At 39.7% G+C, this 27,991-nt stretch overlaps 1 protein-coding gene across 2 annotated transcripts in view; it reads left to right on the top strand.

The window, feature by feature from the left end:
* Positions 1 to 27,991, top strand: part of RELN (reelin) — a 275,922-nt gene that overhangs the window by 42,307 nt on the left and 205,624 nt on the right. For both annotated transcript variants that reach the window (XM_048300517.1, XM_048300518.1), the window contains exon 2: positions 1,071 to 1,181. In XM_048300517.1, coding sequence (XP_048156474.1) covers positions 1,071 to 1,181 — 111 coding nt within the window. The remainder of the gene's footprint in view (positions 1 to 1,070; positions 1,182 to 27,991) is intronic.

Consider the following 27,991-nt stretch of genomic DNA (forward strand, 5'->3'; position numbering starts at 1 on the left):
TGTATCCATCTTCAGTGTATGAGGCTACAAGTCATAAGACTCTTCTTCATCAGGGAGAGCTTTTGTTGTTTTATTGATCTTCATATGGTTGGTGACTGCCCAGCTCTCCGATTTGTTGAGGTCTCTCTGCAGAGCCTCTCTGCCTTTGAGGGAGTCAACAGCTTCTCCCAGTTTTGTATGATTGCTGAACTTGTTCAGTATCCCCTCCAGTCCTGTGTCCAAATAGTTTATGAAGATGTGGAAGAGCACAGGGCTGAGGATGGAGCCCTGTGGAACCCCACTAGTGACAGGTCCCCCATCTGATGTCACCCCAGCCACTGTAACCCTTTGTGCCTGACCTGTGAGCACCCGTCCCATGGTGTGTTTATTGAGCCATGTGCCAGAAAATTTTTCCAGAAGGATCTTATGATAAAGAGTATCGAAAGCTTTGCTGAAGTTCAAAAAGATTTTATCAACTGGTTTCCCTCGTGGGCTACCTTGTCAAACACACCAAAATAAAAATATGAGAATTAGTGTGTACAAGAATTAAATAAATGCTGCAAGAATGTCAATTCTAACAAAGAACATACAGATTCAAATGTTACTTGTAATTGCTATTTGGATGTTTTCTGCTATTACTTAAGAATGTATTAAAAATACATTCCCGAGCTATTTAAATACACACAATCTGTAATGTCTCAGATGCCCATATACCTTAAATGTACAATACTGTAATGAGCATGATAACCATAACCTGGCACTCTATTTAGGTCCAGAGAGAACAGTACTATAATCCTGGTTATTTCACTGCCTTTACTACGCTCTAATGTCTCGACAATTGCTTATAAGACATACATTCCAGTGCATTATTTTTTAACTCCTGTATTTCATGAACAGCATAGTTTATGCTTCTGGCAAAGGCAACTTCCCAAGCAAAACTGAAAGTAGAAATATCATAAATATTGCGGGAATTCAGATGGATTTGCTGGACTATATGATGGGATCTCATTCAAGAGCAAGAGCCTACTCACAGAACATGTATAGGATCATAACTACAATATTTACACATATTTTATTTTCTCTCATTTCAGTGACTATTTCAACAAGTACCTTCTTTGATGGCTTACTGGTAACTGGGCTCTACACATCTACCAGTGTTCAGGCTTCCCAGAGTGTTGGTGGTTCCAGTGCTTTTGGATTTGGTAAGTCCAGTGTAATTTACCTTCTGCCACCCAGGGTAATGAATAATTGGTTGTACAGAGGACATCAGTATCAACACAATTACTGGAACAGGTTAATTTAGACTGAGTAATCAATAATACATGGAAGTCAGTGGGAGTCAATGAGATAAGGCAGTGGTGGCTTTTAGGCAGCTTTTATTGCTTCCTGTGCCACCTTCATCTTTGCTCAGCCCTGGTATTAGTATGCTGAATAATATAAATTTTAAGAGACAAAAGCCTCAGCAGATAAATTGTTTTAAACAGCCATTTCTAAACTGTGTGACATTTTGTATGAACTGAAGCATTTAGCCCAAAGCCTCTAACTGTTTCTTGGGCTGAACACTGTTTCCTTTAAGCTTATGTCAACCTACTTTTCCGTTCAGTTTATGGCATATTTCTTAAAACCAGAACGCTGGTCAAGATATTTTATACAACCAATTATTTACCAAGTCCAAAAAGCAGAATTTTAGTAAAAGGGGTATGATAGCCTTTGCAGATTTATCATGTTTTTCAGGTTCTGCTGTAGCCCTCAGCAGTAGCAGCTGTGCTAAGGACAAACATTTTTTAAATAATCCCTTCTAAGTTTGTGCAAGTAATTGACAGCTATACCTTCTGCAGTTTGTTATTTGGTAGCATTTTTTATATCCTTACAAATAATAGTAACAATTGCATTCCTCCAATTGGAGGAACTCAGTGACCCTAACAAGCAATCTATGGTGAAGGTACAAAAACAGGTACCAGTCACACGGGACGCCAACTGCACTGCACTTGCAGTAGCATATTTAAATGCTAATTTGTCTTCTGGACAGAATTCAGTACTTTCTTCATAATAACCTCTCATGGTACTTACTTTTGTTATAATGCATGTAGAACATGAGTGGTCTGGGCATTTGAGTGTCATCCAGCAGACAGACATTTGCTTGTAAATGAAAGAATGTAATGTAAATAGCACATTATTTAAAATTGTACTGAGGGGTAATTTGAGAAGGGCTTTGCTTCTGTGGATAACACCACCATTCAACCTCAGACTTTTTGCTCAGCCTTTCAAAGGGAAGAGCATGGCTGGCACAGGTATTTCATGCCTTGTGCAAAAGGCACTGAAAGCTTCTCTTTTCTGGAAGAATTTGTGCTGTTGTTTCTCCTTTCCCACTGTACTGTTTACAGGATGAATAAGATCTGATGGAATAAGCAAGACAGAAAGTAATTATCAATATGAAATTTCTGGGATGTTCAAGTTACTGACAAGCTATTACCTATAAGTGTTTGTATCACATCATTGGGCAGATCATGGCAAACTCACTGGGCAAAGTATACAGGTCATGTTTAATTACATGTAAGCTTTTAAGAATGACAATTAAGCAACATTTTAAGAACCTAAATACCTTGTGCATTTACAAAGAATGTCTGTATTTTTCCCTAAATTTGTATTTTCATTTGTAGAATAAGGCTGTTTCAGTTGATGTTTTATTGAGACAGATGTTAAAGTAACATGTGATGTGTGACAGGTAAAACAATGTGGCCTTCTTTAACTTGCCATGGGTCATTCTCTAGCTCTTGATGTGTTACTTTGACCATTCTGTCACTGTAAGATAACCAAAAATTAAACTGGTGACATGTGTGTTCTGTATCCAAAAGAAACTCCAAGCCTGGAAAAATCCAAAAGGCAAAGTGATGCAAAAACAGTCATGCAGAGTTGGACCTACTTCATTTTGCTCATCAATACAAATTCTCAAATATCATGCCTGGGGAGATCTGATGCTCTGCCTTGAACATGCCTCCATTTATGTCAGAGAAAAAGTGCTGCCATCTCTGAATTTTTTTTTTTTTTAACTTTCTGTGGGTAAACTGTAGGGTCAGTTGTGTTACAGTGTTAGCTACAAAATATTTTAAATAAAAGTCTCATTTTTCTGTTTTCTTTGCTACTTCCTAAGCTTGTATATACATTGAAAAAACAAAAGAACCAATCCAAATGTTTCATAACAGATGATGCTCTTGTGCAGTGTCTTTGAAGTCACAGTAAAAAGCCAACAGTGAAGAAAAATGGCAATGGCTTTTAAATGCAATTTTATATGAATGCTCAATCTATGATGTACTGATGGCTCCCAGGACTAAGAAATGCATAAACTTTTCCTATCTCTACCTTGCAGTGAGAGATGAGAAGGCTGGCCTCTTCCAAAAAGCATTTATCATGTAAATGATATGCTTCTAAAAATTGATAGTTTTAAAAAGTAACAATATTTTAAAATCCACCATTTTCAGTAGAAAAATAGAGCAGTCTCCACAGTATTTAATATGTTGTTTAGTAGAATAGTAGGTGGGAGTGACATTGTTTGGTTTTCTGAAGAAAACATAAAGCGCTTTCTCCAGAAACCCTGAATCCATCTGTTGTGTCATCATTTCCAATCAGCAAAGAAGCTGTTTCTCTTTTGAGGCAAGTGATTGTGATATTCCTGTTAGATTTAGCTTGCTGGAAATTATTATTTTTTTAATGTTGAGGACTAGTCAGGTTCAGAGACCTCAATTCAAAGATTTATATGGTTTACCATAGATTAGATGGGGGTGGGGCGTAAAGCTGGGCCTTTAAAACCTGAAGATAGTAGTATTCTGAAATTGGGTTGGTAGTGCTTGCTTCTGGTGCAGGAAAGAATATTTTTTCTCCCTTGCAATATTACTATTGAAATGCTCTTGTCTGTCTCACACAGGAGGTCACGATAGATTATCATAATCTTCCAGACTGCCCAACAATTTGAAGTCTCCCTAACTTACATATATGTCTCTTCTGTGCTATGAGTTAATGTGTTGTGACTACAATTATCTTTTACCAATTTAGGAAGTTGCTTGATGGAGACACAATCATTGTCAGTTACCACAGTTAACCACGTCAAGAAGCTTTGAAGAAGAAAAGAAAAAATATTTTAATTCTTAAGGTTATGTTTTCTTTCTTCTTCAGTACACATTGTGTAGGCAAAGAAATAGTTCCTGATTTCCTCTGTGGGATTACACTGACATGAACCTCCCAAACTTTTATTTGGGAGACCTAACAATTTTTTGGTGCAAAATGTGTGAAGTTTTGGGTATAAAAGTTGATAGTGGTCATAAATAATGTTTTGTCCCAGGCTGAAGTATTCTCTGGGTTCAGATAAAGGTAAAACTAAAATTGTAAAACTAAATTTATAATTGGGATCGAACATAAGTGTGTTGAAATTTGACTAAGCAAGGTGGGAGGATCCTTTAGTAAAGAAATTATCCTTAAAAGTAGCTTTTAAGAAGACTGTTTCTTTCTTCATTAGATTCCCTGATACAACAGATACCCTCAGCTGCATCTCTCCAGTGTCATTTCCACTTTCCTTTCCTGATCAGTGTGGTGTGTACATGGAAATGTTCCCACATCTTTCAGTGTTGTTGGCTGAAGGGCAATCCCACTCTTTGCATCCCCTCAGTAGCCCTCAGTTTATTCACACCCTGTCCATCTCTGGAGTCACATTTTGGACTTCTGTGGGATCTCTTTATCCATCAGTGTTTTCCTTTCTTCTGCTTTTGTCTCTCAGGCTTCTTGTTGGTGTTTGGCCTTTTTTTTGACAGCTTGGGTCATCTGGCTGTGCTCTGGGGTTTATCAGCCCACCAAGACTGATCTCCCATACAGTCATTTAGGGGCTCTCAGTGCTTGGCTTAGTCCAAATATAGAAGAGGAAAGTGAGAGGCAGGAGTACTAAAAAAAAATGTTACAAAGCTACAAATGTGGTGGTGGGCTTGATGGGAATGATTGCTTGCAAATGAGAGTAAGGATAAATAGTTTGGTGGGTGGCAGGGGAACCACTCTGTAGCTTGGCATAAGTACGAAAATACCGCATGGCTGCTCCAAAGCTGTGTGCTCTGGAAAGCAGGGAGCAGGGAGCACGGCATAGTTCCTACAATTAAAGGAGAAGATTACAGCCTAATCCCTCAGCAGCGATAAGGAGCGCTATGAGCTGAGGACCTGAATCTGTCTCATTACACAGGATCATCCTGGTGACAGGCGGGCTGAGCAGACACATGTGCTGGGCTGCGTACATCAAAGCTTGCCTTTGACCTGCCACTCACACTGCATCTCCAGTTCTTCCCAAGGCTTTCTGGCTCCCTGGTAGCTTTTCACATGATGAATACATGACAAATTATATTTAAGTTTGGTGTAATTAGTTTCCTACAAACTGTGGTGGGAAACAGCCTTCTAGCTAAGCCCCCCAAAACCTAATTTTATGCAAAATCATAATCACTACACCAATGTGCACCTTTTAGTGAATGTGGAATTAACAAGTAATTTCATGGTAACATTTATATATGCATTAACCTTCCAACCTAAATTGCAAAGGTCCTCTTAGAAGTCTGTAGGTTCTATTGTAGTAGAGACAGTGGACTCCAAATTCTCATTACGCTGGAAAGTGTTGCCATAGGCCTAACTGGATAACAAAAATTTTTTGTTTATATTCTGTGTAGGTTTACACAGCTTGTAATTTGCAATCTTTTAAAACAGATAACCCCATTCTACTGTCAGGTCATAAACTCCTCATGAAATTTAGGTTTTGTTTAACTGTGCGGGATACTTTATAAGAAACTAGGAGAGTGATATTACCTGGAAACATTTTAGTGCCTGAACTTTCATCTTCTTTTGCTAGAAAGCAAAAAATAGAAGATGAAAGTGATATTGCAGTCTTTTCTCTTTTGCAATTCTTTGTTTCTATATCATGAATGTGATCATACATATTTTAAGTAATACATTGACTCTCTGGGATTTAAAAAAAATGAGTAGTTAAAAATATTCTTTGAAATATGGTGAATAATACATTTCCTAGAGGAAATCCTGGAAAGAGCAATTGCCAGATATAATGTAATACCATATAAATTATCTTATACTCTTTTCTTTTTACTGTTCTATTGCCTTTCAACAGGATTAAAGCAGCCTTCAAATAATCCTCCGCTGGGTATTTTGGTTACATATGTGATTGCATAGCCAACGAAAACCCCCTCTCAATTTATAGAGGAAGGATCATTTTGATTTGGATCTGTATGGGTTGGGAACTGGGGAAAAGGAAAAGAGTGGTTTCCAGGTCCTATATCCCTTTCACTCTGAGCAGGCTTAGGGCAGAATTACTGTAGGCAGTGCTGCTGATGCTGGTTTCATCTCCAGATGAAGAAGGGCAAGGAGGGTGCCTGGGTGGCTGAAGGACACCCACAGTGTTAAGTCCAAGGGGGTACCACAGACAATGTGCCCCAGCTCTGTCAGCACATGGGTCTGGACCATGCATTGGAAGCATCCAAGGCTCCTCCTGATCCTGGATGGGGTTTGGGGTTCTGAGCTTTCAGAGGCTTGGTTTTGGCATCAGTTTATGCTCAAACACTGATGCTTCTGGGACAATGTTTTACTTTCAGATTTTGACATATAAAGGAAAATATCCCCCACTAACATTGTGAGATGGAAAAAGGCCAACTGTTGCATTTTCTTGTTAGGTGAGCCTATAAAATTGATCCCCCCTGCTCAGTCTGCCTCTCTGTGCTTGCTCATGGCTCTAAAAAGTAAGGAACAGTCGGCAAATGACAGCTCTTAAAAAAAGTTTTCAGCTATGTACATGCTACTGATCTTGAAGTGCTTGAAGTGCAGTTTTCTAACTTACTGAAATTGCTGTAGATCCCTGGTCTACTTTGTGACAAGCCAAATGGGCTCCAGGACCCTCCCTTCACACCAGAGATATTTGCCAGAAACCAAACAGATGGTAAACTAGGAAGAAATGACCCTCGGCATTCTCATTAGAACAGTTGGGGAAATTTTAATAGGGCCCTGTTTGCCTTGTGCTGTATCTAATACCCTTTGAACTGCCACTTTTTTTTTCTTTTTTTTTCTTTGTTACAAGTCAACTACTGCCATGTATATTTTAATAGGGATTATCAAATACAATTTGCCCAGAAGATGTAACAGCCCTCCACTGCTAATTAGCAAAGTTTAAATAATCACTGAGTTCTGGAATAATTGGAAAGAAACAGTGATTTTTCTGCCAATGTATAATTACCAATTAACAGGAAGATAAAATATCTGTATAGCAGTCATATCTTGGAGAATTTGTTAACAGTCAATTAAATAGTGAGTTGATGCCAAACTGACATTGGTCAAGAAAGTTTACATTTGAGCTTAGTTTTAAGATACTTCCACCTACAAATGGTATGTAAGGAAACCATAATGATGATAAAACTTTGAAAGTCTGTGTGTCATAATGTTTAATTACTACTTAATTGTCTTCATGGCCAAAAGTTGACCATTTCTGCAAGTGATTGGCTATCATATGTGCCTTGTGGAAAGGGTTTCAGCTTTATTAATACAACATATATCCATTATCATGGCATAGGCAGGTAATTACCCATGCTTGCCTGACAAGGAACTCTTTCCCCAAGTATTTTAACTGCTGAGGAAGAAAATTCCCCACATATAGTTGGATTAGGCAGACACCAATGCTCCAAGGTTGAAGGAACAAGTTCACTGGAGAGGGAGCCTACACAGAAAATACTTAAACTGGCCTTTAGTCTAGTTTCACCCAGTCCAATCACCCTGAACACTTTCATCCTTTTCTACAACAACTCTTGGACTTGTCAGGTTTGCCTAACTCCAGTCATGGCAGCAGCAGCAGCTATTGGACATCAAAATCCAATTTTGCCTAATCTCTTGAGAAGCTCTGAGCTAGTCCACAATTTATTTCAAATGTCTGAAAGCATTACGAAGATGACAGTAGAACACTCCAAGCTTTTAACCTTTTAAATACATCAGGAGCTCCTGCTAGCACTTGTGTGGTTAAGGCTGAAAAGGATAATGAACCTCTTAGAGGTGTGGCACATGTAATATTTCTTGTATTTCTTAGCTCTGAATAGTGGGTGCAGGTGTGTTTAATCCTACAGGCAACACTTAAGGCTTTGCAGATGAGATCGGAGTGATGACTGCACTGGAGACACAGAGGAACATTCTCCATGTACCAGTGCTTGTAAAGGGGCCTCTAGAGTTTTTAAACAAGAAAATGCCTTTAGAAATACTTTTACACAGCCAAAACCAGAGTGCTAATTGAAGTGTTGGGGCCAATTTTGGTCCAATTTAGCAAGTACGTTTATTCAGTAGTGCTGGTTTTTTTCAGGTTTTATATACATCCATTTTTTTTTTCCCCTGGGTGGCCCGGAAATGGTATAGGGAAAAGCTAGAGAATAATTGAATTTTAATGTGATTTTTTCAATTGCTTCCTAATTTTTTATAAAATGCATGTAGTAAAAAAAATGATGTAATAGTTTGTGATCTGATTGGTGTTTTTGCTACCCCTCATACCTCTGAGAATACTCCTGATTCCAATAAGGCAAGGATTTCATTCAAAATACATTAAGACATTAAATATTCATTGTGACAGGTTGGTGATTTTTATTTATACCAATATTTATTGAAAGTAATTTGAAACACTTTTTGAACTGTGCAAATTGTAGGTCCTTTAATAATGGAAAATAATATATAAATAGGTACACACACCCCTATCTATAGAGACATATGCATTTATTCCTCACTCTCCTTTTTTCATCCTGATTTCAAGTACCATGTTCAACCAGTGCACTTTGAGCGCTGTTAACCAACATATTCCAAATTTTTATGTTTTGTAAAAAAGTTGATGCCCCTTAGAAAAGGACCTGGGAGTGCTGGTCCACAGTCAGCTGACCATGATCAGTGTGTGCCTGGCTGGCCAAGAAGGCCAATGGCATCCTGGCTTGTACCAGCAATAGTGTGGCCATCAGGACCAGGCAGTGATTGTCTCTCTGTACTTGGCACTGGTGAGGCCGCACCTTGAATCCTGTGTTCAGTTTTGGGCCCCTCACTACAAGAAGGACATTGAGGTGCTGGAACGAGTTCAGAGAAGGGAACAGAGCTGGGGCAGGGTCTGGAGCACAGGTCTGATGAGGAGCAGCTGAGGGAGCTGGGGGTGTTCAGCCTGGAGAAAAGGAGGCTCGGGAGAGCCTTAGCACTCTCTACAACTGCCTGAGAGGAGATTGTGATGAGGTGGGAATCAGTCTCTTCTCCCAGGCTGCAAGTGACAGGAAAAGGAGAAACAGCTTCAGGTTGTGCCAAGGGATGTTTAGATTGGGTATTAGGAAAAATTTCTTCATTGAAAGGGTAGTTAAACATTGAAAGAGGCTCCTCAGGGAAGTGGTAGAGTTGCTATGCCTGGAAGTATAAAAAAAATTAGTAGACGTGACATGGTTTAGTGGGCGTGTTAGTATTTGGTTAAAAGTTGGACTTGATTTTAGAGATGTTTTGTAACCTTAATGATTTTATGAGTCTAAATCTTACCTTAAAATCCATCTTTGTTTTTATAATGGGTAAATCACTCTTGTTTGCCATGGATTAGAGAAATGTCACTGTATGACTCAATTCTCTTTTGTTACTGTTTTATTTTCTTAGCAATAACATTTGTCCTATTTGTTCACCAGCTAGAGTGTGATCTGTAAAGCAAGGACTTTCTTCTCTATTATTCTCTACAGACATGCTGGCACAATAAAACCCAATCTTTACTGTTCATGACTGTTATTATAATACAGATAATAGCGCAGAAAAGTCAAGGAAAAATGATTTAAGCCTTCATTGATTGCAATAACAATAACAAAATACTTTCCTCTCTAAAAGATGTTGTCATTATGCCTTGAGAGCTACATTCAGCTGGATTGACAGGCTGGAGTTGCATGGTAACTTGTAGTAACAGAGAGGTATCTTTAATAAATTTGGAGGAAAAGGCCATCATCTAGAAATTTAGGGCCATCTTAAAATTGCATTCTGTGTGCGTATGCTTCACAATAGATCAAGCAATAGTTCCCATGGCTGCATGATCTTCACACTGCCAGTGTGCCTGCTTGCATAGCTTCTTGTCCAGAGCCTGGTTCTGTGATGCCTCATTGTCGTGTGTTGTGCTGTGACAATCAGTCAGAGCCTCCTCTCCTGACTTTCTGGCTGTGCCAGGCCTATTATTTTCCCCACATTTTGTGTTTGTCAGGATGCAATAGCATATTCAAGCAAAAATTACTGAGCTCTTGGACTTCATCAGTTAAGATGCATTGAAGCCTCTTGCAAATGTGAAGTGGTATTGGGAAATTGTTTTTATCATAATTTTGAAGACAAGTTTGTAAACTAATTTCTGGCATATTATGACAAACAAATGTCATCAGACTGCTTCCCCCATATCTGCCAATTTGCCGCATTTCGAAGTGGAGTTGATTATGTGTGGTGAAAAATCAGGCTTACAGGAAAATGGAGCCCTCTGTTAAATCCTGATCATCACCTGTCCTACCAGTTGAATTCACTGTTTTCTTGTCCCTTGTTGGTGTTGTGACTGATAATCATTTGTGTGTTTTCAGAGATGGTTCACAAGAAAAATCTGCTTCAAGTCTGCTAAAAGGAATATCCCAATTTTCAAGAATATACCAGCAAAAGGCGATTGCTGTTTGTAGGGAGTGATTGGTAGGGTTGCATCTTTATCGGATGCTAAAATACATGAACTAGAGCAGGAGTTTACCAGGTTCATGCTGGCAGTGGGAGCAGGGCCAGCTCCTCACTCTCCTGGAGCATAGGAGGGAAGAGCAGGGTCTCCCCATGCTGCTCCAGCTCAGCTATCACTGGCACTGATGGCAGGTGGAGAGAAGAAGGGATTTTGCCTTTGCATGGGCAAGGTCATTCTTACAGCTTTTGCTGTAGCTAAAAGGGGTATTTGCTGATTACTGAGCTTAGAAAATTTTGGGTTAGTTTGAAATGAAATTTGTAAAGTATCTAAAATGCACTTGCTCATAAGTGAACATCACTTCACAGGAGCCCGTCAGTCCAGTCCTCCTTGCTACAAAATCCCCAAGAAGAAAAAGTTCAGACCTTCACATGAAGTCCTTACTCCTTGGAGGAGGGTTGCTCCTCAGTCCCGCTCTGCTGGATTTTATTACTGAATGAATTCCATTATTCCAGTGTTGTCATGTCAGTCTGGGTGTGGCTTTGCACCTTACTTTTTAAAGTTCTTGAAAGAGAGGCAGAAAAAATGATGATTTTCAATTTCTTTAACAAAATATGTGTGTTAATACTTTAATAGTTCATCTGATGTTTGAGTTTCATTGTTTTTGGTGACCTACTGGACATACTGTCATTTGAACACTGGCTTTTGCTTCTGAAAAGAAAGGAAATATGTCTTTCAGGTCAAAACTATAAGTTCAAGATATTGAAATCCTTAAGCAAGGATTTATTTAAATTTATCAAATGAGTCAATCTACTGTAATTCTTGCCTCATTTCAACCCTTAGGAATAATAATGCAATTATTAAAATTGGTGAAGTTTGTAACAAAAGCAATTGTATCTTCATAAGCCTTAGCTTGATCTGTTTGAGTGCTCACACTCAAAAAATACCTTTAGAAGAAATGCAGTGGATACACAAGTACTCATTGCAGGAAAGTAAAGATACTTTGCAGCTGTGTGAGACAGTTGGATTTCTTTCCAGATAACATCAAATTAAACAGCTGAATGCTGACAGATCTTGTGATGTTTTGGGAAAATGTAATGTTGTTCAAAGCACTTTCACTGAGCTCTAGTTTATTTAAATAAAACTATTTAAATAATTACTTGACAAGGCTATTTTGGCAGCATTACAGCAAGTAATGAAACATTTTGCATAGCAGTTTATTAATAAAGTCAGTATTTTTATTCTCTATCACTCTGAGATTTGCTATATGTCTGCTTCTGGATAAACTAGTGACACAAATATTTTGTGACACTGGAGTCATACTCCAGTCATATAGCATCATAGTCACCTTGACAGTCTCTGACATGCTGGAAGGATGATGTAATTATTAGAAGGCTGAATCAATAAGTGCTAACAGCATTAGCTCTTAAGATGAAGAATATGAACATTAAAGAAGTCTAGATTAAAAAAAAATCTTTAAGAACTGTTTCATCCTGGAAGTTTTAATTTTTAGAAGGATTAAGTTTATATTTTTAATTTTGATGTGAATAGTGAATTTCCTGAAATATACCATCTGCTTGCTCAGCAAATGTATACATTAAGCTTATCATTTTCTCCCTGTAAGTGTAATTTTGCTATTTTTAGATTCCATAATGAAGGTCTTGGTAGAGATTTCTCCTTGTTATCTACCAATTTAAATTTATCACTGAGCATGTAATAAGTAATATCACAGGCACTAGTGACCACCCAGTAGTCATAATTCACTCAAACAGGCAGCTTTGTGATAACCTTTGCTTAAGGAGGGCAAAGATGTAATGAAGTCTTTAAAAAACCTTCAGTCATAATCTGCCAAGAGTTCAACCAAGTAAACTCAAATGTACTTTAGCTGCAATTTTCCCTAAGACTATCAAAGAGGTGTGTGCTAGCTTCTGATGGAAGTTTGGGTAAAGATTTATCATGAGTATGGAATTCAGATTTGCTCTGAACAATTTATCAGATAGATGTGATAATCGAAAGGACTTTTGCTTAGCATGGGACAAATAGATGTTTATTTGTTCTCCACTTAAATATGCTGAGCAGGATATGTAAAATTCAGTAACATTCTCTATCCTGGAAACATTTATGAGGAATTTAGTTGCTGATTTTTTAAATTTCATTCTTAAAACCAGGACAGTTTAGGGTTTTCTTCTGTGCTTTACTCCTAGGTGGATCTCCTCAGCCTATTTCTGAGCATCCTTCCATTAGGGACTTCATTTTTGCTGTGTACAGCTTGGAGACCTTGGCTGTCTGGCTCAGGCATTCACACAAAACCATGCCTTCAGGTGCCCTGTTTTCCAAGGACTGATTGAAATGCAAAGTACTTCTGGAGATGCAATTTTCTGATGCTCGCTGCTGTTTATCCAGAGGAGTTTTGAAAGACATCTGTCATACTCAGTTATGGCAGGGTATTGTGGTGAGCACTTTACACAAAAAAAACCCCTAGATTCAGGGAACTCATGGGGTGGGACAGATGGGCTCATGGACACTGAGGGACTTTGTAAACTAGAATATTTCACTACATAGGATTTTGATTTAATAGCATATACAGCATTTTAAATTTAATTGATTGGGATGTTCCCTAGAAATCTAGCTTTTAAGATCTAAGCTGTCATGATAAGAGATATATAAAGTTTGTTAGAAGTGTGCAATAGTCCATGGGAAAAAAGCTGTCTACCTCAACTATGTCATGAGAATATTAAAAGTTTAATACAAAGAAGTTGGTGGCATAGTATCTCTGGCCCATAGCAGAGGGCTTCCATCTGGTAAAACTATGATCACAGAATCATCATATAATGGCCTGGTTTGGAAGAGACCCTAAAGATCCAATTGCTGCTGCCATAGGCAGGGACACCTCCCACTAGACCTAGCTCAAAGCCCCATCCAACCTGGCCTTGGACATTTCTAGGGATGGGGCATCCACAACTTCTCTGGGCAACCTGTTCCAGACTCCCACAGCAAAGAATTTCTTTCTAATGTCTGAACTAAACTTGCTCTCAGTTTGAAGCCATTCACCTTCATCTTGTCACCACATGCTCTTGTAAATGTTCTGTCTCCATCTTTATTGTAGGCTCCCTTCAGGTATTGGAAAGCTTCCATAAGGTCTCCCTGGAGCTTTCTCTTCTCTGGGCTGAACAGCCCAAATTCTCTCAGCCTGACTTCAGAAGAGAGGTGCTCCAACCCTCTGACCATTATTTGTGTCCCTCCTCAGGACTTGGTCCAACAGATCAATGCTCTTCCAGTGCTGAGAGCCCCCAGGCTGGATGCAGCACTGCAGGTGGGGTCTCACCAGAGCAGAGGGGCAGAATCCCCTCCCTTGCCCTGCCTCCCACACTGCTGGGGACGCAGCCCAGGACATGTTTGGATTTCTGGGCTGCAAGTGCACATTGCTGATCATGTCCAGCTTTTCTCCCTCCAGCCCCGCCAAGTGCTTCTTGGCAGGGCTGCTCTCCATCTGTTCATCCCCCAGCCTGTATTGATACTGGAGGTTGATTAATTACTTTAGTTAATATCCAAAGCATGAATTCACAAATCAGTCAGAAGGGATGGGCTGTGGTGATTGTCCTTTAAGTAAAATGCTATTAAAACTCTGATTCTGGATAAGAACCCTTCTTGTACCTTCCCCAAAGATGAGGTAAGGTCAGCCTACAACTGGTTAATTTTCTTTGGCTGGTGACACATGGAGATTTAATGTCCTAAGGTGGACACATGTCCCATGCCATGGGCTGACCGACCTCCACTGTCTGTGAGGAGCCAAGACCCTTCACTCATGCACAGGTACATCTGCATTGTCTGTGTCTGGGGCCGAGTCCCACCCTGGCTTTTCTCCTTCAGAAACTCAGGGTATTGTCTGGTTTTGATAACAAACAGCTTCATGGTTTAGCTTTGGGAATAGCTAAAGTGCAGTGCAGCTACAGTGTCCTTTAAACATAGCTTTGAAATTATGGGAAGCAACTTATTTTTTATTTAATAAGTGAACTTATTTAACTGAATTTGTATTTAATGTCACCCAGTTGGCACAGGGTGAGAAAAAGGAGGAAAGGTTACTGTTAACACAACCTGGTTTTATGCTGGCTGTGGAATTCATGCTGTTGCAAACCCTCTGAAGTACTTTCTAAAAAGCTGGTGTAGAAGAGTCTTGCCAGGACAAGTGGCTTTTCATGCATTGTTTTATTGACTCACATTTGATGGTTTCTCGTGTATTTAAAGGCTGAATTCCAGTCTCTAGGGAATGACTCAGAAACCATTTAATTTTGAACTGAATTCATTTGCAGTTTCCAACAGAGGCATCTGCTGACCAGTTATGAGAGGGTCTTGGTTCTTCTGTACTACCAATTGTAATCTCGTGACATGGTTTATTTTGAGCCTCCTGTGCTTATACTAGATCTTTTATTATAGAGGAAATATAAATATCTTCAAAAGCAATGCCAGTTATTTAAAAAATCCCACCCAAATATGAAAACATGTGAAAAACTCACTCAAATAGTGCTCACTTTCATGAATCATAGTCTAATAAAAATAACTAAAGATCCTGTTTTGTCTTTATTTTCATTGTTTTCTATAATTGAAAGAAATTTCCTCCTTGTTTTACTAGTAAAAGAAAATGTATTGTATTCCCACTACTTTATTTGTCACAAACCCTCCCTCCCCAAAACATCTTGAAGACAAGTACTTGCACCAGAGAAAAAAACATGAACTCTGGAGTAGTTAAAAATGGGATATAGTCAAGTAGATATTTTCAGAAGAAATAATTGTAGGCATGGTTTTATGGGTTACACAAGCCACATGAACAAGAAACCTTGTTCATGTGAATTATTATTATTATTATTATTATTTTGAATAATTATTATCACTATCATTATTATTATTGAATTAAAACTAAATTTATTAAATTTAGTAATAATTCTAAATACAAGGGAACTTGCACTTGAAATCCCCATCCATCTTATTTGCGGCTTGTTTCTTGAAGTGTTTGGTTGGGTTCTTTTAAATGCAGTTCTGCAGTTTTCAGAATAAGAGTGAGAAGCTGTCAATCTAATTAGAGCAGGCATTCAAGAAGTAGTAGGAAGATATAAGTAGTTTAAAAATTATTCTAATGCAAGGGAAAATAGCTTAGAGTCTTCATAAGCAGATTTTGTATTTTTGTGCCCTGAAGACAAATAATAAATCCGAAGGGTTTCAGGAAATCAGTGCAATGAAATGACCTTTTATGATGAACAGAAAGAGTTTGGAAAACAATCTATGAGCATTCTGCAGTTAGATTGTTATTAAAGCACTGCTTCATCACTTCATATGCAACAAGAAAGGTACTTGCAGCAGGATTTATTTAAACAAGGCAGACAACATTAAGTGGAATCACTGTTAGTCAGTGCTAACCTTACTTTGTGGCTGAAGCCATGCTTCCTATTCACATAAAGTGCAAGAGAAACAGTGAATATTCATTTGATATCCAGGTAACTCTTATTTTTGGCAGTATGATCTAAATACTACCTTTTTGTGTATGAACTTTGGTACAAGTCCACATTTTCAGTGTAATTTGAGCTTTGCTTTGGAAGAAATAAATGAGTGATTAGTTTTAAAAGTGATTTTCTGACATTAACAGAAAACCTGGAAACAGTGCTGCTTGTAGGTAAATATAATTTTCTATTTTTTAAGTGATGATAAGTTATTAAGACAACAACCTCAGGGCTTGATCACAATTTAAGAATGATGCTGGTTTCAGCAGGCCCTGCAGTTTGGGGTGATTTGGCCCATTTTGGCACATGATCCCTGTGATGCCAGGGACCCATCCCCAGGAGGGAACCTTTCAGTTTGGCTCTGGTCCCTGGTGCTGCAGGAGCCGTGACAATGATGCTGTAGCTTGAATGTGTGTGGATTTAAGCTCCATCTTAAAGCTGGTTATAGTCATTTATCTCCTAAATTCCTATTGCAAAATTGTTTCAATGCTTCATTTGCCTAGTGATTAAAAAGGATCTAAATTAGAGTAAATTTATTCAAGTCCAGTTTCAATCCTTTGTTCTTATACCATGGTTGTCTTTTGGCTTAAACAGCTCCTTTACAACCCTGTGATATTTAGTGATAGCAGTCATCCTCTCTCTAAACAAGACAAGCTCTTTCTGTCTCCTTTTGTGACATATTTTACATTCTTCTCATCATCCTAGTAGTCCTTCTCTGCAGCTGCTCCAGCCTAAGTTAATCTTTTTTGAACACAAGCATTCATAATTACACACAATAATTGAAGTGATGTCTTAGCAGTACTTTACCAGCACCGTACTAATACTTCCCACATCGTTACTAGAAATAATTGAGCTGATGCATTCTAGGGCAGTGTTTGTCTTTTTTCACACTGGTAGCTTATTGTCAAACAGTGATTGACTAATGTGAATTGAGCTTTCTCCTCCTCAGTCATTTCTAGCTTATAGCTGAAAGTGTTCTTGTTATTATCTAAAGTGCATGACCTTACATGTTCTACAAGAAGTAAAGAATCCACTTTGTGTACTTCTTTTCCCAGTCATTAATCATACTCTGTTTAAAACTGTGCCTAATTTCTAATTTTAATGTTTCTCCTTTGAACTTCCAGGAGCTGTTTCTTGCTGTGTCTTTAGCAGTGTGTCTGAAAGTCCTTTATTAGGGGATATTTTCTTTATGTTAGGGTAACTTATGTACTGAAATCAAATCACTTTTAAATTTCAACTAGTAATTTATAACCTATAGATATTGAACACTGAGAACACTGAGTTCCTAGCGTAAGGGATAATTTTTATATCTAAGGAGAAGGTATATGGCAGATTAGCTTTTTTCCCCCAGACTTTGGAAATTTTCAGCTTCTTTCTAAAACTATGAACCCCAGCAATATGTATTCTTGCAGCCTCGTTTCATAGAATCATAGAATGGTTTGGATGGGAAGGAATCTTAAAGAACAGCTGGTTTCAAACTCCTGCCATGGGCAGGGACAGCATCCCCTAAACAAGGTTCTTCAAAGCCCATCCATGGCCTTGAACATTTTGAGGGATGAGGCAGCCACAGCTTCTCTGGACAATCCATTTTAGTGCCTCACGACCCTCACAGCAAAGAATTGTCCCATCAATACATGCCCTTGTGAAAAAATTCCTCTCCATCTCTCTCTAGGCCCCTGTTAGGTATTGGAAGGCCACTGTAAGGTCTCCCTGGAGCCCCTTCTCCAGGCTGAACAATCCTAATTGTGCTTCATCCCTCTAATTAATCATCTTTGTGGCACTCCTCTGGACTCACTCCAGCAGGTCCACTTTCTTCCCTTGTTGGGAACCCCAGATCTGGATTCAACACTGCAGGTGGGGTCTCACCAGAGTGGAGCAGAGGGGCAGAATCCCCTCCCTTGATGTGCTGCCCACATTCCTTTTGATGCAGCCCAGGATACGTTAGGCTTTCTGGGCTGCAAGTGCACATTGCTGATCATGTCCAGCCTCTCATCCACCACCTCCCCCAAGTCGTTCTCTTAAGGGCTGTTCTCAATCCACTCTCTACCCAGCCTGTATTTGTGCTTGGAATTGCTCTGATGCAGTGCAAGACCTTGCACTTGATCTTGTTGAACTTCATGAGCAACTTCATGCTCCAATTTCCTCAGGACCCATGGATGCATCTCAGGTCCCATAGACTTGTGCACTTTAAGGTTCCCTAGAGGGTCTCTAACCTGACTTTCTCCTCCAGCAGGTGGTTCTTTGTTCTGCCAATACCTGCCTTTGCCTTCTGCCACTTAGGTCGTGCGGCTGGAGCACTTGCTACTGAAGACCAAGGCTATGGCACCAGTCCTGTCACCATCTGTTGATTCACCAGAGTGACAGAGAGTGGGTCAGGTTGGCAAATGGGTGCCTCTACAGCTCAAAAGAGAGCTGCCTGCTGGTGTCACCTGCCACCTTTTCTCAGTGGCTCTGTTTGTGGCACAGGGAGCACATGGGGCTGCCTTACTCAGTTCCAGCATCAATCCTGATGTGATGGGACTTTCCTCTTCAGTACTGCAGAGCGGTGAAGTGGTTCTGCACAGGCACCTCAGGCTTTAGGTAAAGTCTCTTCCTCCTGCTGGTCCTTGTTCCTACAGGACTGGGGGAGGAGGATTGTTTTGCTGTTTTTAAGGTAGGTTCAGTTTACCAAATACTCTGTTTACCGTGTTCCATGTGACTAACCTATTCACTATTTGTTCCCACCTGGCCAATGTTTATATCATTAGAAAGTGTCACAGTTGGTGATTTCAGATCTTCCAGATTTCTGACGAAAATGCTGACTAATATTTCATGACAATACTCAAGAAAGTGCTATTTAGTGATGATTTATGAGGGACAGCTGGCTTAAGTGATTCAAGTGCTTAATGCCATAAATGTATGTTTTGTTACTGTTTAGGACTACTTTTGAATATAGCGATATTGTATTTTTAAGTAAAGTGACTCAGGAAAGGCTAAAAATGAAACTAAATCAATCAAAGTTGAAAATTAAAATAAAAGTTTCAGAATATTCTGGTTACAAAAGTATTATTTCAGTGAAAACAGATTCTATTATTTTTCTGCTCTGCTAATTAACAATGGAGAAGAGTTGTTATTATGTGAAATTCCGTCAGTTCAACAAGAATTTACTTGATTAATACATGCAGAATAATACATGTTAGTCAAATACTGTTTTCCTCTGAGATCCCATTAAAAAATTGATCAAAGTTTAATTACAACACAGGCCAGTTATGTTTAGATGAGACTGAAAACAACAAGGCCCTTCAAATAATGGGAATGACACAAAGAGAATCAACAATTGTCATGAGCCAAACTGGAATTCTGCAGATTTCAGTCAAATGGCTGAACAATACAGGGAAAGGTGCTCTTTTGCTGATGGCACATTGTAATGAAATGACATTTTTCATTCTTTGTCTGTCATTTTAGTTTCAGAAGTCACCCGAGGATTTGAAAGGTTTGTACAGACGCTCTTGGATTTTGTGAGCATATTATTCTGAGAAAATTGGTGACAGAAAAACCCCTGACCAATATATGCTGGATTTTGTGAACCCTGGGGGTTTGCCTAGGAATTAGCTGTTTGATATTTACTTGGTTCCACTTCTTCTCAAGAAGGAAGGTGAAGATAGCTCTGTCCTGTTGTGAGGATTGTCATTTGAGATCTGCTTGAGGAAGGAAATGGAAGGGATGGGTTGCAGAGAAAATCTGAACAGGGGTATTTGAGGTCTACAGACAGTGTGGAAGCAGAGTAGAAAGAATGGGAAGGTAGAGAGGCTGAGGGGAAGGATGTTTGCTGAAGCAATGGGAACAAGGGAGAAGTAAGCATAAGACCAGAGTTCAAATGAACCTGTTCAAATGAAGCTGTTTAAGTCAAAGTATGAACAATTAACCAAAGAACCCAGATGTTGAGTTTGGGGCAGGAAGAACTAGTGGTTTTTTACAAAATGCATAAAAAGTTTGTAAGTCAGCCTTCAATTCACAGTCAACACTCCTGGAACATACTGCAATATGTGGCATAGCTGCATTTTTTAATTGAATGTAACACAGTCCATTGGTGGCCCTTCAGAAAGGAGTGAAGAATAGGATGTTCTTTCTTTGAGTAGTTATAAGTAAGAACCGCATGACCACGCACATCAGAGCTCAGTAAAGCTCCATGGGAAAAGCAAAACCTCAAAGCAAAAGTACTGCTATTCCTGCTTAGACCATCTGACCAAAGAAAGGCCTTTCCTTCAGGAAATATCCTCCGGACAGAGTCTCAGAAGCTCTAAAATAAGATTTTCTATGATATACTGGATTTTAAGATGTATTTTATGTACAAAAAGTAAGTACTGATGGAACAACAGGAGCTCCAGGAAGGAAGCTGTGATCAAACTGATATATTCTCTAGCAGAGATCCAATTCTAACAGGATAAAGATATCTGATACTGTACTAACTGAATCATTTTTCCTGTAAGAAGACCTATACTGATGTGGAGCACACTTATATCTACAGCCATACTTGTACAGATGTAGACATTTAGCTATTACTTTCTTGTCCAAATGCTCTGAGACATTTCAGGCACAGCTTTGAATATAGCCATACATTCATTTTTTATGAATAAAGCATCACATTAAAACGATCCCCTTCAGCAGCAAAGATTTGAGTCTTGAAGGTTATTCTCAACTTTTCTGTGCAAAGATAGCATCTTTTGTTACCTTCACGATTTCAAAGCACTCCAGAGAGAACCAAAACCAACCTGCCTCACCCACTATTGTTCAGAGATCTATCATGACCTCTCTGCAATCCAGGCTTTTTGTTCTAAATGTTTTTCTTTGACTAATTTTCAAGTAAATCTTACTTTTTTTCCTACTTCAAAAGTAAATTAGATTTACTGAGGTAGCTATCACTAATGGCATGTTTCTCCTGAAGTAATCCACAGGTTACATGTCTCTGAAAATTGCCATTTGCACAAAGTGAGTAGAATTATTTATAAAAAGATTTTAAAATTCTGAACACCACATCTGCAGTGAATATTGGGAATTTGTTTTAGCTCACAGGCTGTAATCTCTATCAAGAGTCTTTTTTTGATAGTAAAATAAAAGGTGCCTGCTAACAAGACAAAGATTTCTTTCCTTCGTTTTCTTGAAAACGGCTGTATTGTAGGGCTATGTTTGTAGCAGGTATTAAATTTTTGTTCTCTGTAATCCTTATTATCAAGGAATGCTTGAAAACTGAGTGGGACATAAGTTATAGGTAGTTTTCTGTGGAGCCCATCACAAGCACCCATCTCTCCATGTTGTTTATAAAAGAACTGTAATCATTTCCTGTGTGAAGACTGCCTCATTAAGCATCTAAAGTATAGGTTCAAGTGGTCTGGACCATTCCCATGGGAGCTATCAAGGGCTCAAGTGTTTACTCAGTTTTTATATAAGTTTTACAATTTTATATATTCTTATCAGTAGCTGACTTAAACTGAAATTAGCTGAAAGCCAATTTGGAGCTGCTCACAGGAGTCTAATTATTCAGAAAAGTGATTTCAGCATAACCAAACAATTATCTTAAGATAGCTAGTTCAACTGGTATAAGCTGTTGGTATGGTTTGGACAGATCTGGGCTTATGTCACGCAGTGTGAAGGTCTGTGTATTTGTGTGTGATAAAATGCTTCATTTCCTTAATTTGCTATTTTAAAGGATCTCTTAAATGTATCGTTTAAGAATGAACAAGGGAAAAAGAAGCATTCAAAAACTGGAAGATCATATTGCATGCTTTTGGTCTTTCCATCATTACTATTTCTCTATGGCTATGTATTTGAAGCTTAGATGTCATCTCCAAAGAGCGATCTATACTTTGTACTACACTGCATAGAGCTGTGTAAGGAATAATAAAACTGTATGTATCACCCCAGAAAAATAGTACACCCATATACCCAGTAATGGCAGCCCTGGAGCTTCTGACATATTGCCAGGACAGCCTGCAGCTCCAGTTGCGCAACGCTTGTATTTCAAAACATTTAAATGAAAAATAGGTGGAAAACTAAACACGGAAGTTATTTTGAAGTGAAGTATGGTGATTTGTTGAGATAAATTGCAAAATAAAGACCAGGCAGTGTTACAAGAGTGGAGTAGGTAAATTCATTACAGCCACCATAAGCGATGACAAATGTTCTACTATGAATATTTTTTGGGGAAGCAGGACACAGGCATTCCCCACTCCTCCATGCCTTTGTTCACTTGTAGACATGGAGCATCTTCCCCAGGTGGCCACCATGGTGTCATCTTCAGCCTCCCTCTGGAATGCCTCTGTCACCATTTGGGTTCACTTGTATGGCCATGGCTTCAATCTACCCAAGAAGAGATTCAATCAGTACAACATTCTTCCTCAATGATGATTTGGCCACTGCACTAAATAATACTCTGTTAGTTAGCTTTAGGATGCCACATTCTTCCAGATAAAACTATCTGGCATGTTTGGCCCATAGTGGTAGATCAACTGGAACCTCCCTAATCCATGCAGATTTGTCAAGCATTTATTTACCAGAAATATCCTTTTGTATATTAGTTTATCAATGAGCAACAGGATCCAGAAGCACTAACTAAAACAATAGATACCTTCCAAGAAAAACACCAATGCCAGGTTAGAGAACACGGGCATGTGGAGAAGAACTGATATTTGTGAGAGCTGATGTTACAGTGTGAAACAGCAATGTTACAACTGCAAAGTATCTGGAAGTCCCAGAAGAAAACACATCAATTAGCATGCAAGGCAGAGCTGAGATTAATGTAAATTAGGAGACCTTCTCATTTTCTGAACTGCTAATCGGCTTTGAACAAGAAAAAATATATTTGAGACCTTGAGATGGAAAGTTAAATTTCTCCCTTAGTGAAACACACACTTTTTTCATTATTGCAAAACAATAATGAAGGGGGGAACTTCCCAGTAGAGCTGCAGCTCTTCAAGGTATTTTTCTTTTTAAGGGCAGATTAGCACGTCAAAAAGCAGAGCCATGTTTTATCTTTGTATTTTTAGCCTTCTCTTTATACATTAATGGGACTGCAGCTCTCTAGTGTAAGTCCCTTGGGTGTTACTTTGACTTAGCGTATTTTTTAAATCCTTTTTAAAACCACAGTAAAATCTTGGAACATTTATCCTACTACAGTCACAGTGGGGGGCATCAGCTGAGAAAGGCAGGCTTTCAGAAGTGTTCATTCATGGAACTGAAGCAAGCAAGGTTTAAGATTAAATTCAAGCATCTAGTTGATGCAACAGGAGCACCTGGGATGCTCTGCTCACGCTCACACCCCACATCTGGAGTTCAAATATTTTTCCCATTTCCATCCCAAATTCTAAAGTGCAACTCAGACCTTCTTACACATGATCTTTAGTTTGGTGGTATTCTCATATTTCTGTAGGTCTGGATAAAGCTTTCTTCTTTTCAGCAAAACCACAAGTTGATTTGAAAGTTATGCAGTAGAGGGCTCCTGCACCCTATTTCTGTAGCACACTTAATTTTCATGCATGCTGTGATATTGGCTGCTACCACATGGACATTGATTAGGCTTCAGATGTGAATATTGTTTTCTGTTTTCATTTTGTTTTCCATAAGTGCATAGGACACCCAGCACAGTGGGGGCTGCAGCTCCACCAAGTGTGTGGAGCAGTGTGTGCCAGTCTGGGGGAAACAGCTCAGCCCTGCCTCTGGGTCAACCCAACAGCAGCTTCATGGACACACCCCCAGGACTATATTTTCAGATCCTATATTGAACATTAAATGAGTGCAGAAGATCAGCCTTTACCATTTAGTCATAAAGTGCTCTTCTGAGGACAAAGACTTCAAAAACTGCAATCTTTTTCTCCAGTAGTTTTGGTTAACATTGACTGATAGTTTATAAGGGGGTTACTGTTCTCGGTAGCTTGTTTTTATTTGCCTTTCTTATATCTGATCTGAAAGTGCTTTTGCATGTTTAGGATTGATGATGTTTTGTCTAGAAGCAAGTTTCAGGCAAAGGAATAAAATGCAGCATTCCTTTCTTCCCATTCTTGTGACTCTCGACTGACTGTACGTGTTGTCAGATAGAAACAAAACTGCAGTGTTACGATTTTCTGTCTGTGGTATGTATGTCTTAATATATACCATATGGCAGGGGGCAATGCACCAGATTTTTTTTCATGGGTGATTTTTTTTTTTTCACTAGAGTAAAAGTAGTGATGTGGGAATGAATTAGTCAAATAATTTACTCTTCTTCTGAGCTTCTTGGCTGTGATTATTTTTGCTTCTTTTGATGTGTAAAGCTTTGTATTTAGGTTTTGTTTCCTGAAAATTTTTGCTGCTGTTCATGTTTGTTAGCTTGCAACGCATTTTCTGAGGAGTTTTCTTCTGATGGGTGCCATTCTGCCTTCAGTGGGCAGAAATTCAGCCTTCTGACAATGCTGCCCTTCTCTTCGTAATATTCTCAACATTATGGTCCATTGCTGACCAGTGGGGGAGAGGCAGTATGAATTGCAAAGATCATTGCACAATTTAAGATAAACCAGGAGGCAAAGTAAATTACTGCACATTTTACAAGGGAAAGGGAACAACTGCCAGACTTTCTGTTTTGTCCTGTAAATTGTAAAAAGAGATGTTAAAGATGCATAGAGAATTAAAGCAACTTCTTGTGTGTTTGTAGAAAAGGAAATTTTCTTCTTTTTTTTTTTTGCCAAAAATACCACAGAAGTCTGCAAATCACAGTTGATATTTTTGTTTTGATGAGGAAAAGCATGAGCAAGGAACACTTTGATTTTCAAACTCCAGTTTTACTGAGTACCTGAATATCAAAACTTCTGCCTCTATTCCCCCTGTGCATTTCTCTGGTGACAATGAGGGGAGACTGACTGAGATCACCCTGGTGGGGGTCAGTCAGGTGCTGGTGATGGATGGGATCTCAGCCAGGCTGGCTGTGCCCTCTGGGTTCCCACATCCTGCTGCTGCTACACAGCACACTCACCCTTACACAAATGCTTTAGCCCAGACCTAAAGCCTTATCACCACCACCAGCCTGCCAGCCACAGCACTCCCAGTTTGGTGCTCCTATGCTATAAAAGCGGTTGATGTAATAGGTTTGTGGCTACAGAGGAGGCAAATCCAGCAGGTTTTGTCCTGAAACATCAGAATATCTGTGGAGAATACAGCTGGTGTACAGGCCTGTGCTTCTTTCCACCACTAATTTGATCCGGGCAGAGATACTGGTGGATTTCAGCCAGCAGCATTGAATTTCAGCATAGTTTCAAAAAAAGAACTCCTGGCAATTGACAATTTTAATTGAAATTCCACCATTCAATTCATAATACCATTTTTCCAGCCTCACTTCTCCCTTAACTCTCCCACCAACTTGGTCAGTGATTTCTCTGCTCTCTCACCCTTTTGCAGAGGCTGAGAATGGCCATGGTGCCCATTATGAAGCTTTATTTATGGTTCTAGTTTTTATATTTATGAATTCTGAGGAATTTGTAGCAAACCAGCAATACTGCATCACTGGTGTCAGGTGCTGAAAAAAGGCAAACATCTTACTCTTGATCACAGTGTTACAGACACTGTAAGTGGTGCTTACAAACAGTGCATGTGCTAGCAGTTGGCCACGTATAAATGTCTGAAGATAAAACCATAGTCTGTCATCCCCTCAGCTGGCTTTTCCCCCACAGATGCAGCTCTCCTGCCTGTGTGCCATCTTTCCTGAGCAGATAGGCTTTTGTGAGGCTCAGCTGTCCCAAAAGTCTTCCAGAAACTGTGGGACCGGCTGTGCCACAGGTCACTTCAGTGTCCCAGCAAGGGCACCTGGGGCTGTAGGAGACCTTACATATTTCACCTTAGTGTAGGCATTGCTGAGGCTGCTGTAAGCCCAGCTGTGGGAAGGGGGATCATGAGACCTGGAGCACCTCCAGGACTGCTCCTCTGAATGGAACGTGCATCTTGTCTCCAGCTCTGTGGAGATGTTGCAGTCAATGCTGGTGAGGGACAAACCATGGCTTCTGTACATGTCGTACTTTTACCCCAGACTCCAACTACAGTGAGCCACTCTCTCACTTTCCAATCCCCTCCCCACCCCCTGGGATGGGGAAGAGAATCAGAAAAAGGTAGAACTTGTGGGCTGAGATCAGAACAGTTTAATAATTGAAATAAAGTAAAATATCGTCATAATGAAAATGAAAAAAAGAGAAAGGAATAAACCCAAGGGGAAAAAAACAAACGGTGCCCAATACAACTGCTCACCACTTGCTGACCAATGCCCCTCCCATCCCTGAGCAGAAATTGGCAACTTCTGGCCAAGTCTCCCCAGTTTATAGACTGAACATGACATTCTATGGTACGGAATATCCTTTTGTCCAGTTCGGGTCAGCCGTCCTGGCCATGCTCCCTCCTGGTTTCTTGTGCACCTGGTCCTTGGCAGAGCATAAGACACTGAAAAGTCCTTGACTTAGGGGTCAGCACACTGAGCAACAACTAAAACATCAGCGTGTTATCAGTGTCATTCTCATACTAAATCCCAAACACTGCACTAGGAAGAAAACCAACTCTATCCCAGCTAACCCAGACAACACAATGCGTGGTTTCAAGTTGACTTTCAGATCACCTGAGATAAGGAACTGGGAGATAAAATGGGATAACTTCCACAACAACATCACTCCAAAACAGGAAGAGATGTCTGCAAATGATAAATACTCCATCTGGAAAGATTTATATGGAAGTCCCTCTGGTTTCATTAAGTAGTTATCATTATTGATTGGTTTGACTGACTTAAATTGCCTTGAAGGAAACTATAAATTTTAAAGCATCACAGTTCACCAGTAATGTTGATAACAGAGATATAAAGAGTAATTAGAGACAGTGCAAGTGCAACCAAGATATGAGGCACTAAGTGGGTCCTGTGGTGACTGAGGCAGGGACAGCAATGAGGGCAAATGCAAAATATGGCTGCGGGCGAAGGATCAAAATAGAGGAAATGCGTTACAAGGCAGACTGCTGCCATGTGGTGATGTCTTAACCCACTGCTTTTCTGATGCCATGTTCCCCCTCCCGCTCTCCCCTGCCCTTAGCCCTGGCCACTCCCTCGGTTTCTCCCTATTGGCTCCTGTACCCCAATCCCGCCCAGGGACTGCCCTGAGCCCCTGAGAAAAGCCCCCTACGCCCAGACCACAAGGTCTCTCTGCCTCTGGATATCGCATGGACGAGATGTGATTAAAGTCCTCTCAAACCCTCATGGAGAGACCCTTCTCTGCCTCCTTCTCCATCAGTGGTTGTAATGCTGCTAGCTGCTGGAGCAAGAACCACAGGGCCAACAAAAATGGACTACAGGAGGGCAACCATGGTCACACTGCCCGAAGCATCCCCGCTGAGTTCTCAGGAAAGCTGCAGCCTGCTAAACTAAACCTAGCAACTACAACACTGCCAGAAACCATTAAGATCATTTAAAATAAATTGAAGAGGGACTTAGGGTTTTGTAGGTAAAGCCATTATCCCAATTAGTCGTGCTAGGCTATAGAAGAGTAAACAGGATACCAGGAAGTGTTACCAGCAACCGTATAGCCAAGAAGAGATGTTGTCACTGTACAAACCAGTCAGCCCAGCACAGCTGAGTCTGGGGCGAAGATTGGTTAATTTAATAAAAACAGCTTTTGGAAGCTACTGCCTTTGAAAGGATGCTTTATAGATCCAATCGGGATGCATGTATTTATAGATGAGTGTTAGGCAGTTACATTTTTACTGAGCTGTGCAGTGATGTTCTAGTTACTGCGCAGCAATGTTTCATTTGATGTTCCTTGCTCTGGTCAGCAGGGAGGTTTGGTTGGTT

The sequence above is a fragment of the Corvus hawaiiensis genome, chromosome 4 (assembly GCF_020740725.1).
Source record: "Corvus hawaiiensis isolate bCorHaw1 chromosome 4, bCorHaw1.pri.cur, whole genome shotgun sequence".
Classification (NCBI taxonomy): domain Eukaryota; kingdom Metazoa; phylum Chordata; class Aves; order Passeriformes; family Corvidae; genus Corvus; species Corvus hawaiiensis.